The sequence below is a fragment of the Dendropsophus ebraccatus genome, chromosome 3 (genome assembly GCF_027789765.1).
Source record: "Dendropsophus ebraccatus isolate aDenEbr1 chromosome 3, aDenEbr1.pat, whole genome shotgun sequence".
NCBI lineage: Eukaryota > Metazoa > Chordata > Amphibia > Anura > Hylidae > Dendropsophus > Dendropsophus ebraccatus.
This window is the reverse complement of record NC_091456.1, coordinates 58,036,598-58,050,816: the sequence shown is the minus strand read 5'-3', so window position 1 is coordinate 58,050,816 and position 14,219 is coordinate 58,036,598. Positions and strand designations below refer to the sequence as shown.

The 14,219-nt window shown below is 41.8% G+C and overlaps 1 protein-coding gene across 4 annotated transcripts in view; it reads right to left on the bottom strand.

Moving 5' to 3' along the window:
• Positions 1-14,219, bottom strand: part of TRPM6 (transient receptor potential cation channel subfamily M member 6) — a 141,344-nt gene that overhangs the window by 108,732 nt on the left and 18,393 nt on the right. For 2 of the 4 annotated variants that reach the window (XM_069961834.1, XM_069961838.1), the window contains exon 1: positions 2,966-3,073. The exons of the other annotated variants lie outside the window; for them this stretch is intronic. In XM_069961834.1, coding sequence (XP_069817935.1) covers positions 2,966-3,058 — 93 coding nt within the window. In that variant the 5' untranslated portion in view covers positions 3,059-3,073. Of the gene's footprint in view, positions 1-2,965; positions 3,074-14,219 lie in introns of those variants that run through there. 4 annotated transcript variants of the gene reach the window in all.

Sequence of the window (14,219 nt, the reverse complement as noted above, 5' to 3'; positions counted from 1 at the left end):
AGCTGTGGACACTGGTGGATCACTGGCATACAATTGCACATCAGTGATTCAATGCTGTCCACAATTAGTGGGCTATTGTAGAGCCGTGTCTGGCAGGAGAATAAGTATCACTGTGAATAACAGTTATTCTGCTGCCAGACATGGTTTTAGAATCTGGCAGGTGACTCAGAGTAAACTTAACCCAGAAGAGCTGTGGACAGCAATGCATCACTCATTGTATGCCAGTGATCCACCAATGTCCACAACTCTCCTAGGTGAAGTTAAACCTTTCAGTCACCTGTCATTGTCAATTACACTTATTTTGCTGCTAGATACGGTTTTAGAACAGTCTACCTGATGTAACATGAAAGGCGTTTAACAACATATTGGTAGACAGTGTATACTGACCCACAAAATGACAGGACAGAAGTGATTTCTAAGCTACACAGCTTACACTTCTACCCTCACACTATCCTCTATCTGTCCCTGATACATAATCCACCTTCTATAACACTCTATAACCCTGCCTCTACCCATCTCTCTCTAGCTAGTGTAAATCTTTGTGTTTAGTTCACTCAAAAGGAACTGATTTGCTGCAATATATATACAATAAAGGTGAAAGCATGATGTTGCAGGGGGTGGCTTGAAGCCAATTTCCTGGCTGCAAGAGATTATGGATAACCACCTGAAGCCAGGCTATTGATGTAATGTAATGTACAATGTGCAGCCGCCATTTTGGATCAGGTTGAAAGAAATTTTAAAAAAACTTTGGTTAATTTGCGAACCAAACTTTTTGCAAAGTTTGTAACGAATCTTGGTCCAGGAATTTAGTTCTCTCATTTCTAATAATACCAATACATCAATAAATAGTTGACTGGGGTTTCTGTGTAATCTGAGTCATCTTTAATAAAGGTTACTTGTCACATGACTTTTCATAAAAGCAACCAGAATACATGTTGCAACTCTATGATTTCTAAATAGTGTTACAAATAACCTGTACAAACACCACTCCAGACATCTTTAAGAAAATAAAGAAATAACGTTTTGAAACTTAACCTACTGAAGAGCAACACTTTATAGCCCTACCCAACAAACTTATAGTAACAAAGAATAGTACATAGAAGTTAGCTACGATACGGCACACCTCACGCCACAACTGTCTTCTGTACTAAAATTTGAATAGGCATAGCTGGCTTGGGTATTTCCCTTGTCACATCCGCAGACTTGTAATTGAGTTGGATATTGACTGAAAGGGCCACTTAAGACGGTGGTTTTGGTGGTCATCTTACAGAAGCCACCCCTTTGCTAGGTCCTACCCTGGAGGGACATCTGGCTAGCCCTGTGTTTACTTGTAACTGAAACTCAAAAGACTTTTTGCTTATTCTTCTATCTGGGTCTAGACCTGTCCAGCATTGCAACTGATGCTGGGCATATAGGATCAAACCATTAAATTGATTGGACTTAAAGAAAAAAAAAATTGAAATTTTAAGTATTATTTACTTGGCCTTTTTATGTATAAGTCACAAACACAAATTACTAATTTACAGAGGTCAATTTCCTTTTATTTTAGTAACCATACAAATCCAAATTTACAGTATATCCCGCAGATTCTTTAGGTCCTCTGTGGCATTCCCTAAAAATCTTATAACATGACCTTTCCACCTCCTTAAAGGGGAACTATCAGCAAGTTAGACAAATCCAGACAGACTCGCAACAGAAGCACCAATGGTCTCGGGGACAGTCATAATATGGCATCACATGTAGTTGCCATATTTTTTCTAAAGATTCATAAAGAATATCACAGAAAAACAAAAAAAAGGATTAAAAAAAAAAACACTGTCTACTGAAAGGCAACTAACTATTCACCTTAAACAGATATACACTAGAATGCCCAACACTAATTAAATTAGACAGGTAAGATAGAGATACACCATATCAAAACATGTTCCCCTACAATAATTTTTGAATATGGTCTGTATCAAACAAACCCATAACACAATATCTCCAATAACATCCCCTGAAAATGAATGTAACCAATGTCCTAACACCTTTCTCCTGGGAGGTAAGAAAGGTTTATCAAGGGACAGAATGCTGGGTTGAAGTCACTGATCGGTGAGCAGTCAGTCCATCTGCCGGGACAGATCTTTCCCCCGAAGTTGTGACATCATCACAACTCGGGGAAAATGCCTTCTGACGGGGGTCCCATGGCCAGTCCCGCTGCTCACCGCAGACACGGGGAGAACTAAGTTAGTACTTGTAATCAATTTCCCCCCTCCCCCTGCCAGCTGCCGGATTTTTTAATCTGCCGTATTTCTCCTAAAAAGTTTTACTTCTGCCTGGAACACTGCTCATGCTGATGGAATCTTCCCAGGTTGTACAGTGTGGTCAGGGCACCACACATCTCATGACCTCATGGCGTGTCAACACAGAAGATATGGTATTAAAGGAACTTAATGGATCTGCTACAGTTCTTCCTGCTTGCAAGTGCTTTGGTCCTACAAAAATTTTCTGTGGGTTCCCCACCTCAGTGGGGGTCATGTAAAACTACAAGGAGGGACGTTAGGTCCACATGGAGCACTCTTGGTGTTATATGATAATTCTTATAGGACGTTTTGTATGGGAAATCCTGAAAACATGACCTGTTGGTGAGGAGTGAGGACTGGAATTGAGAAGCACTGTCCTAAAGTATAAAATGCAGTGTGATGCAGAACGACAGCAGGACACAGCATGACACCATAACACCTGCGTCTAGTAAGCTTCACCTAAAAGTACAAGGTTACAAATAATGAACTTAGCTTACTGTATCTACTATGGGGGATAACGTTCCCCATCTTCCAGCTGCACATGTTTATATCTATAAAGACAGCCTCTTTAGCCAATTATATTTCTATACAGAATATTTCTCTCAGAAGTCTCTAAATGTTATATTCATAGAAACAGTATATTAATGTCATAAAGCTTGTATTTCCACATGATACTCACTTACCTTTTTGTCTACTTGCAGGGCTGGGACAAGGAGTTTTGGCACCCTAGGCAGAGAGGGCAATTGGCGCCCCCCCCCCCCCACACACACACACATGCACACAGACACACACACTCACATGCACACACAAAAAAGTAATATAGCTGCATAAAAAATACATATATATACATTTTTAAATACAATGGGGGATATTTATCATGGCGTAAAGTGAAACTGGCTCAGTTGCCCCTAGCAACCAATCAGATTCCACCTTTCATTCCTCACAGATTCTTTGGAAAATGAAAGGTGGAATCTGATTGGTTGCTAGGGGCAACTGAGCCAGTTTCACTTTACACCATGTTTGATAAATCTCCCCCAATAAGTTCAGGTTCACACAAACCTAAAAGCTTGCTATGTGAATTCTGATGGTTGGAGAAGATGGATGCCTAGGCTGCATCCATCTTCCCCATCCACTACGATTCAAATATCAGGCATTCAAGTTCGCACAAACTGTAAGTCTGTAACTCCACTGACACACAAACACACACTGCATATACACATCTATATGGACACAGACGCACACTACATACACAGATATACATATATATCCATATGCACACACACTGCACATACAAATACATACATATGCACAGTTATATGTGCACACGCACTGCATATAGACAGACATCCATTTGCACACCAACATAGCCACATATTGCGTATACAGACATACACACACATCCATATGCACACATACACACACTGCATACACACAGACAAACACACTGCAGACACACATACATACATATCCATATGCACACATACACATACTGCATACACATAGACATACATATCCATATGCACACACTGCATACACACATACATACATATCCATATGCACACACACACTGCAGACACACATACATACATATCCATATGCACACACACACACTGCAGACACACATACATACATATCCATATGCACACATACACACACTGCATACATACATACATATCCATATGCACACAGACACACACACTGTACATACAAATACATACATACACACAGTTATATGTACATACACTGCATTTAGACAGACATCCATATGCACACCAAAATAGCCACATATTGCGTATACAGACATACATACACATCCATATGCACACATACACTGCATACCTACATATCCATATGTACACAGACACACACTGGACATACAAATACATACATATGCACAGTAATATGCGCACACACACACACACCAACATAGCCACACATTGCTTATACAGACATACACACACTGCATACACAGACATACATACAAATCCATATGCACACTTACACACAGACACGGCATATACAGATATACATACACATCTATGTGCACACATGATACACGCACACACACTGGATTTACACAGACATACATGTAAATGTGCACACTTACACACAGACTTCATTTAAACATACATACAGACATACACTCACTAAAGCAGCAGTCTTCTGAAGCAGCAGGACAGCAGCCCATGACTTATGATCCGGAAGAGGATGGGGGCACGGTATAGGAGAGGATGGGGGCACGGTATAGGAGAGGATGGGGGCACGGTATAGGAGAGGATGGGGGCACGGTATAGGAGAGGATGGGGGCACGGTATAGGAGAGGATGGGGGCACGGTATAGGAGAGGATGGGGGCAAGGTATAGGAGAGGATGGGGGCACGGTATAGGAGAGGATGGGGGCACGGTATAGGAGAGGATGGGGGCACGGTATAGGAGAGGATGGGGGCACGGTATAGGAGAGGATGGGGGCACGGTATAGGAGAGGATGGGCGGAGGAGGAGTGTAGATGTCTGCCGCCGCGGGATTAGAGCTCTCTGCAGCTGAGAAGGGATGCCGGGCCAGGGGTGAGGTCGGGTGGGGGGATTGTTACTTTACTCATTGTCTCATATGGGGGGGAAGGACAGGGGCTGATGCAATGTGAGGCGGAGGGGCGGCGCTGGGCAGCGCGGGGCTGGAGCCTGCAGCACCATCAGGGCAGAGCGGAGGAATGATCAGTGTCTGCCCGGGGGAGGCAGAGAGAGTGAGGACACGTGCTGCTGGAATGTGAGGCGGAGGGAACAGCCCACCAGGAGTACATTGTCCTAGTAAAAAAAAAAAAAAAATTAAAAGACATTGAAATTGCGCCCCCTGTTATTTACCACTAGATGGCGCCCTAGGCCATCGCCTACCCTGGCCTACCCTTTGTCCCGGCCCTGTCTACTTGTTTCCCAATGACCCATGCTAAATCCTCTCTGAAAATCTCAAACTTTATACTCGATGCTATACTTGATTTAGAGAAGGTTTTACTTCTGTCTGGAACACTGCTCATGCTGATGGGAGTCTTCCCAGGTTGTACAGTGTGGTCAGGGCACTACACATCTCAGACAATAAAACAGGTGCATTTGAAAAGTTCACCTATTCCTCTTAACTGTGAATGGAAAAAGTCTATGTTCATTATGTCATGATGAACGGCAGTGATGTAATGGCCACATCCTAGTTTCTAATGTAACTATTGAAGAAAATTTCCATCCTAAACTGGATGGAGTTTCACATTGCAGTTTCTACCTGCATAGTGTTGCTAAACAGATGACAGCACCAGTCACGTTCCCTAATTTATTTTCATGACCGTAAACATATTGTTATACATGAATGTTCCAAAACTGCTAAGTATAGGGTATTAAGTCCAGATGTAAAGGACATAATAAACAGTACAGACACTATACACTCACCGGCCACTTTATTAGGTACACCATGCTAATAACGGGTTGGACCCCCTTTTGCCTTCAGAACTGCCTCAATTCTTCATGGCATAGATACAACAAGGTGCTGGAAGCATTCCTCAGAGATTTTGGTCCATATTGACATGATGGCATCACACAGTTGCCGCAGATTTGTCGGCTGCACATCCATGATGCGAATCTCCCGTTCCACCACATCCCAAAGATGCTCTATTGGATTGAGATCTGGTGACTGTGGAGGCCATTTGAGTACAGTGAACTCATTGTCATGTTCAAAAAACCAGTCGGAGATGATTCTAGCTTTATGACATGGCGCATTATCCTGCTGAAAGTAGCCATCAGATGTTGGGTACATTGTGGTCATAAAGGGATGGACATGGTAAGCAACAATACTCAGGTAGGCTGTGGCGTTGCAACGATGCTCAATTGGTACCAAGGGGCCCAAAGAGTGCCAAGAAAATATTCCCCACACCATGACACCACCACCAGCAGCCTGAACCGTTGATACAAAGCAGGATGGATCCATGCTTTCATGTTGTTGACGCTAAATTCTGACCCTACCATCCGAATTTCGCAGCAGAAACCGAGACTCATCAGACCAGGCAACATTTTTCCAATCTTCTACTGTCCAATTTCGATGAGCTTGTGCAAATTGTAGCCTCAGTTTCCTGTTCTTAGCTGAAAGGAGTGGCACCCGGTGTGGTCTTCTGCTGTTGATCTGCCTCAAAGTTTGACGTACTGTGCGTTCAGAGATGCTCTTCTGCCTACCTTGGTTGTAACGGTTGGCTATTTGAGTCACTGTTGCCTTTCTATCAGCTCGAACCAGTCTGCCCATTCTCTTCTGACCTCTGGCATCAACAAGGCATTTCCGCCCACAGAACTGCCGCTCACTGGATGTTATTACTTTTTCGGAACATTATCTGTAAACCCTAGAGATGGTTGTGCGTGAAAATCCCAGTAGATCAGCAGTTTCTGAAATACTCAGACCAGCCCTTCTGGCACCAACAACCGTGCCACGTTCAAAGGCACTCAAATCACCTTTCTTCCCCATACTGATGCTCGGTTTGAACTGTAGGAGATTGTCTTGACCATGTCTACATGCCTAAATGCACTGAGTTGCCGCCATGTGATTGACTGATTAGAAATTAAGTGGTAACGTGCAGTTGAACAGGTGTACCTAATAAAGTGGCCGGTGAGTGTATATGGCTATTGTCTGCTTAGTAACTGAATACCATGTCCACTACTATACGTTAACACACTTTTCATAGAGCCCGGGGAAAATTTTAGATGTCCGCCCTGTATCTCCACAGCTAAGGCACATGATATTGCCCAAGGAACCTTGTAATAGGATTCTACATTACAGTACAAGGATATGAGAGACTGGGCTGTGTATATTATTAGGAATTAATTAAGAGGGTTGTCCGGTTGTAGTAAATAATGCTGCTACTGTAAAAAGAAAGTAATTATTGAGATAAACTATTTCCTGATGTACATTGTGTTCCAAACCTGCATGGCTCAGTGAGTGCACCATCAGTGAGTGACTGCTTAAAGGGGTTTTCTGGTGGTCAGCCATTTTTAATACATCACTGTTGGTGCATATACTGTAAAACAATAAACATGTTATGCTTACCTGTCCCCGCTACCTCAATGTCCTCCTCTGGTGTCCCCCACTGACTGCAGAGCCTGCACTTCCAAGACAAACTTGTCTTAGGAGTGACAGCCTTCTCAGCCCATCACTGGGCGCAGGGCTGTCCCATCTCAGTCAACGATTGGCTAAGCAGGTTGTCACTCCCAAGATTAATAGTAATAGTAATAGTAATCTAAGAAGTGGAGGCTCTGCAGTCAGCTGGGGACACCAGTTATAGCAGAGGGCGCGCGGACAGCCAAGTATAGAATTATCCTGTAGTTGCAGGTGCTCCTGTCTGCCGCAATCATCCTCTTGAGTACTCTTTATTAATAAAGGAATATTCCAAGACTTCCAAACCCTTCTCAAAAATCGCCCCCTTTTCACATTTTTATAATAAAAAAAGATCTAAAAAAAACATAAGTAAACCATAATTGTTATCTTATGTGTGGAAATGTCTGAACTGTTAAATTATATTATTTATCCCACACAGTGAATTCTGGAAGCAGGAAAAGTACCCCAAATTATAGTTGCCATTTTAGTCCCCAAAAGTTCAATTGTTCCTGGATACAACAAACCCTACAACATACAGCCTATCCTTAAGACTGGGTTCACACTGTTTTTGCAACCCTTTTTTTTCATCCATTTTATGCAAAAAAGGATGAAAAAAACAGGTGCATCTGTTTTGATCAGTTTTTCCGTTGACTTCCATTAATAAAAAAAAAATCAAAACGCATCCTTTTTTAACATACACAAAAACAGTCAATAGAAGGAATATCCAGTAACCAAATGAACTTCCAATCAGTTTCGTCTTTATTCAATGAAACAAAAACACCTTCTATGGTCTCATACGATCTACATGAGTCAGGGTCGCAGGCCCTTAACCCCCTCCGTTGCTGCAGCCTATGCCTGATTCTGCAGCGATGTTAATTAATGATCCAGGATGACACAAGCGCAGGATCTGCGCCTGTGTCATCCGCAGCAGGTCCCGGCTATCAGTGATAGCATAAATATTATATGTTATTTTACTACACTGCAATAGCTTATGATTTAGGACACACTACACAAATTATATAAATATCTACATTAATCTATTTAATAAGGTTAATGCACTCCCTGTAATATTTCATTGTGTCCAGGTTGTTCTGTGTAATTCTCCACTTGACCTCAAAAAACAAATAGCATTTTTATGACTAATGCTCCCGTATACAATATGTATATAATTATTACATGGGAGTAGCAGATATTGCTGCTTATAATTACAAGATAAAGAAGATGTAGTAAGCTAGAGTGTACATGGAGGAGGAGTAATGCTATTTCTGGCCATCTTATGCCTATGTTTTTCTGTTTCAAAAGACGTAAATTTTTACTGAGTTAATTGACTTCAGTACAATGCATTGAAGTCAATGGAACGACAGCTGCCCAATGCACACAGTCTATTTAATAACAGAAGTTGTCTGTGCGGACATCAAAATAATGATCATGACAATTATTTTCGGACATCTTTTGCAAACACCAGACGTTATTTTTTTGTTGATCACACACAGTTTTTCTTTTTTCACCGTCCTTTTACTGTTTTTACTATTAAATTCAAAGAACATTTCAATTAAAGACACACCCAAAAGTCAATTAGTCCACCTGAACTAGAATAATGTACCAACAGCAGTAATTGCACTGACAGTCGGCAAAACAGCGAAATGATGGACATTATTTTGAACTCAAAACGACAGATGCTGTTTTCGGTTTTCAAAAACGGAGAGAAAAACGTTGTGGGAACATAGGGGGAGATTTATCAAACTGGTGTAAAGTGAAACTGGCTCAGTTGCTGCTAGCAACCAATCAGATTCCACCTTTCATTTTCCAAAGAGTCTGTGAGGAATGAAAAGTGGAATCTGATTGGTTGCTAGGGGCAACTGAGCAAGTTTGATAAATCTCCCCCATAGCCTTTATATGACATTTTCAGCAGTTTTCCCAGATTTCTTATTTGTCAGTTATGAGGCCTCTCATACACAAGAGAGGATCCTGCTCTTATATATTTATAGTGCAGTGGTTGAGGTCTGGACTCTTACTAGGCCATTCCAAGAAGTTGAAATATTCCCCTTAAACCCCTCAGGTGTAACTTTAGCATTAGAGATATTGGGGGAGATTTATCAAACATGGCGTAAAGTGAAACTGGCTAAGATGCCCCTAGCAACCAATCAGATTCCACCTTTCATTCCTCACAGACTCTTTGGAAAATGAAAGGTGGAATCTGATTGGTTGCTAGGGGCAACTGGGCCAGTTTCCCTTTACACCATGTTTGATAAATCTCCCCCATAATCCTTCTGGAAAGTGAACCCCTATTTATTGTCATCCCTCTTTCTCTCAGTCTAGAGCAGATTACATGGCCCTGCAGATAAAAGGTATCTCTACAGTATGTAGCAGCCACCACCATGCTTTACTGTAAGAATGGTGTTCTTTGGGTGATGGGAAGTGTTGGGTTTGCATTACACAGAGTTTGTCATGATGGCTAAAAAGTAAAAATGTTGTCTTGTTTTTCCTTTGAAGGGGTTGTCCAGAAACACCTCTCCTGCCCACAGCTTAAGTGTGTGGTTTTGCAGCTCAATTCCATTGAAGTGAATGGAGCTAAATTGTAATACCACACACACAACTTGGGGACAGAGGTGGTGCTAAGAAAGTAGCTGTGTTTTTTTCAAATCCTGGACAACCCCTTTAAGTAATGGCATATTTTCTGGCCATTCCTCTAAACTTCCAAGTAGACAGTTAACACATAGCTTAACCTCTTAACGAACAGAGGCTTACATTTATGCCCCCACAGGCTGGGCCTTAACGCAAAAGGGGGTAAATGTACATCCCGATAGGGGGCCGTGCTATGAAGCAAGGTGGGGACCAGCTGCCTGACTGCAGTCTTATCTTCTGATAGAGTCTGCCACAGGCCACAGGCAGCCTCTATCAGAAGATCGCAGATAACACTGATCCCTGCTATGCTATGTGCTTAGAATAAAGAAAAAATATCAGTTTTACCATAAAGTTCATTACGTAAACACGGAACTCCCTGGAAATTTGCGGAATTGCACTTTTGACACAAATTCACCCCATAGATGATATGTTAGGGGTTCCGTCATTGATTTTATGGCAGATTGAAATATGCCATTACAAAGTACACCTTATATGGCCCTGTAGGTGGAAAAATAAAAGAGTCTTAAAAGGCAAGGAAGAAAAAAGGAAAATGCAAAAGTGACTATTGGCCCGGTCCTTAAGGGCCCTAAAGGAGTCAGAAGTTTCATGTGGCCCTACCAAAGGCAATATAAAACAGTCACAGTCACCCTTATAACAACAAACTATGATCTACTCTGAAATGCTGACATTTCAAAAAAATGAAAATCACAATCCTCTGGTAACTGTATACCCTGCTACATGGTAACAAGAACTATTGCCTCATACTTAAATAAATGCTAATGATTGCCAGCACTGAGCTGCCTACCGAAATGAATAGCATTAATATTTTCCTGCAGGCATGTCTGTCTGGCATAAAGCCTTACCAAACATGCACACATAGCTTTTTATGCTATGTACATACTCAGGCTGCATTTACACAGATTTATCTGACAGATTTTTGAAGCCAAAGCCAGGAATGGATTAAAAAAAAAATTGGCGAAATCTCAATTTTTCCTTTAAGACCTGTTCCCTGTTTATAGTCTGTTCCTGGCTTTGGCTTCAAAAATCTGTCAGATAAATCATGTTTAAATTCTGTTATTGTAGATTGTAGACCAAACACATCTGCTGGAAGTTTGTTCCAAGCATCAGCTACTCTTTCAGTAAAGTAATATTGTCTCACGTTGCTTCTGATCTTCCCCTAACTAACCTCTCACTGTATCCTCTTGTTCTTGAGTTTTTTTTTTTTTACTAAAACACTTCCCTCCTGAACCCTATTCCGTCCTATAACATACTTAAAGGTTTTGGTCATTTTCCCCCTTTCCTCCAGACTATACAGATTCCAATCCTTAAAGCGACTCTGTACCCACAATCTGACTCCCCCAAAACCACTTGTACCTTCAGATAGCTGCTTTAACCTGTCCTGGGGCCCATTCCTGAACACGCCCAGAGGGGGCTGGGAAGCCATCTTTACAAGATGGGAATACCCCTTTAAATTTTATTTTTTTACTTAAAGGAGTTATCCAACCTGCCAAAATTCATGGCCTATCTTCCAGAAAGCCCATTAGTATTCAATCAGCAAGGATTCTGACTCTTAGCACATCTGTCAATCAGCAACTTAAAGGTGCCCGTGCCATGCAAGTGCTGCTGCCTTTTTAGTGTTTTACCTGATCCTTTTCATCACTATACTTAGTAGTGGAAAGAACTACAACAGAATTCTTTAATATCTTTGTGGACAATGACCATGGATTTCCTGTATGTACAATTGTCTTCCAACTGCACTAGTTCCCAAGAATATTAAAAGTTCATTTAATGTCATAAGTACTTGAAGTTCTGCCAGAAGACACTTAAAAACCAGAAAGTCAATTCAGTAGAAAAGCAGAAGGAAAATTAGTTAAAGAACGGACAAGAAAAAGTCCAATTATAAGTCTACAAGACAAAGACTGTCAACAGCAACATGAGAAAGACAATGGAGAAATTTCATATTATTAATCATGCTGTTGCCCTATGTATGGTGATGTTTCCTATCTTGACACACAGTGCAATGAAGCTGTATTACCCGACACTCTTCAACAGTGCTGTCTACCTTACATAACAGAGATAGCAGAGATAGTCTTAGGGGAGGATAGAAAAATACATGTTGTGATAGCTTTGTGGCCACACAGCTAGACACCACTATACCTGTAGAATCCTCAACAGAATTCAAACTGCTCCAAGGTCCCCAGTTTTTGGCGAATTTAGCATGGAAGAGAGAGCCTCTTGCTATCACCTTTCCAAATTGGTAGGTGTTGGTAATGGCAGTGATCAATTCGGATTCTGGTGGGGTTTTGTCTGACTTCCAATACCGTAGGAGCACTGTTTTGGCGTGGATAAAAAACCTGCAGGCCAAATATGTGTGCTTCCACGGGACTGCAGACAATTGCAAGAATAATAAGACTAATTGTGGTGATTCCGGCAATCCGGAGGGGATTGACTTTCAAACAGTCCATCATCACCCTGTTACTGAAAAAAAAAACTTAAAAATTTCGGAGGCACATCTATGACTCTGTTCACATTGCAGGTTGCACGCTGCTTGTGGCTAAAGTACAGACAAAAAAAGGTGCAACAGCAACCCACAGGTGCAAGGGCTTACCGTATATTCTCCTCCCAGCGTACACACTTTAAACACCTGCTCTGTAGATATTAACCCTTTGAGGACCAGGCCCAAAATGACCCAGTGGACCGCGCAAATTTTGATCTTAGTGTTTTCGTTTTTCCCTCCCCCCTTCTAAGAGCTCTAGCACTCTCAGTTTTCTATCTACAAGCCATGTAAGTGCTTGTTTTTTACAGGAATAGTTGTACTTTGTAATGGCGTCAATTCATTTTACCATAACATGTATGATGGAATTCCAAATATATTATTTATGAAGATATAAATTGGTGAAATCGTAAAAAAGAATGCAATATGGTAACGTTTGGGGGGTTCCTGTGTCTACGTAATGCACTATATGGTAACAGCGACATGATACCATTATTCTATAGGTCAGTCCGAATACAACCACATGCAGGTTACACAGATTCTCTAATGTTATATATATATTTTTTTATGAAATCCTTTTTTTTGGCAATTAAATATTAATAAAATGGGACTATTGTGACGCTTATAACGGTTTTATTTTTTCACCTACGGGGCTGTATGGGGTGTAATTTTTTCCGCCATGATCTCTAGTTTTTATTAATACCATATTTGTGAAGATCGGACATTTTGATCACTTTTTGTAGATTTTTTAAAACATAATGTAACATAAAATCGGTAATCTGCACACTTTTTCCCTGTTATATTTTAATAGATCGGACAATTACGCACGCTACGGTATATTATATGTTTATCTATTTATTTATTTTTATATGTTTTATTTATATAATAGGATAGGGGGGGTTATTTCAACTTTTATTGGGGGAGGGGTTTTGGGGTAGTGTATTTCTACACTGATGATTGCTATGCCATAGGCATAGCATTGATCAGTGTTATCGGCGCTCTGCTCATTGAGCCTGCCTGTGCAGGCTCAGTGTAGCAGATCGCCGATCGGACCACACGGAGGCAGGTGAGAGACCTCCGGCGGTCCGTTTCAACGATTGGGACCCCCGCAGTCACACTGCGGGGGTCCCGATCGGTAAGTGACAGGGGACTCCCCCTGTCACTTACACTTAAACGCAGCGGTCGCACGGCGTTTAAGGGGTTAATGACACGCGGCAGTGCGATCGCTGCAGCGTGTCATTACCGGTGAGGTCCCGGCTGCTCACTGCAGCCGACCCCCACCTCCTATGAAGCACGCTCCACTCCGGAGCGCGCTTCATAGAGGGAGAAACACCCAGGACGTAGAGTTACGTCCAGGGTTGTCTGGGGACAGACTTCCATGACGTAACTCTACGTCCTGGGTCGTCTAGGGGTTAAAAATTAAAATATATTTTTTTTTTAGAAAAGTAAGGATCTTAGCAAACTATTTGATTAGAGTGTACCATGTCGCCACGTTAAGGCGTCCTCAGAGACATGGTCCCTACTCTAGCATTTTCACACTAGCAATGGCCTCTCCTGGGCTAAATAAGCCTACAACTGGGCAGATAGAAGCCAAATGATCTCTATAAAAGCCTTGGGACATGGGTGGAGTGCAAGCCAACAGGAGGTAGGGACCGTGTCTCTGAGGACGCCTTAACGTGACGTCCTTACTTTTCTAAAAAATAT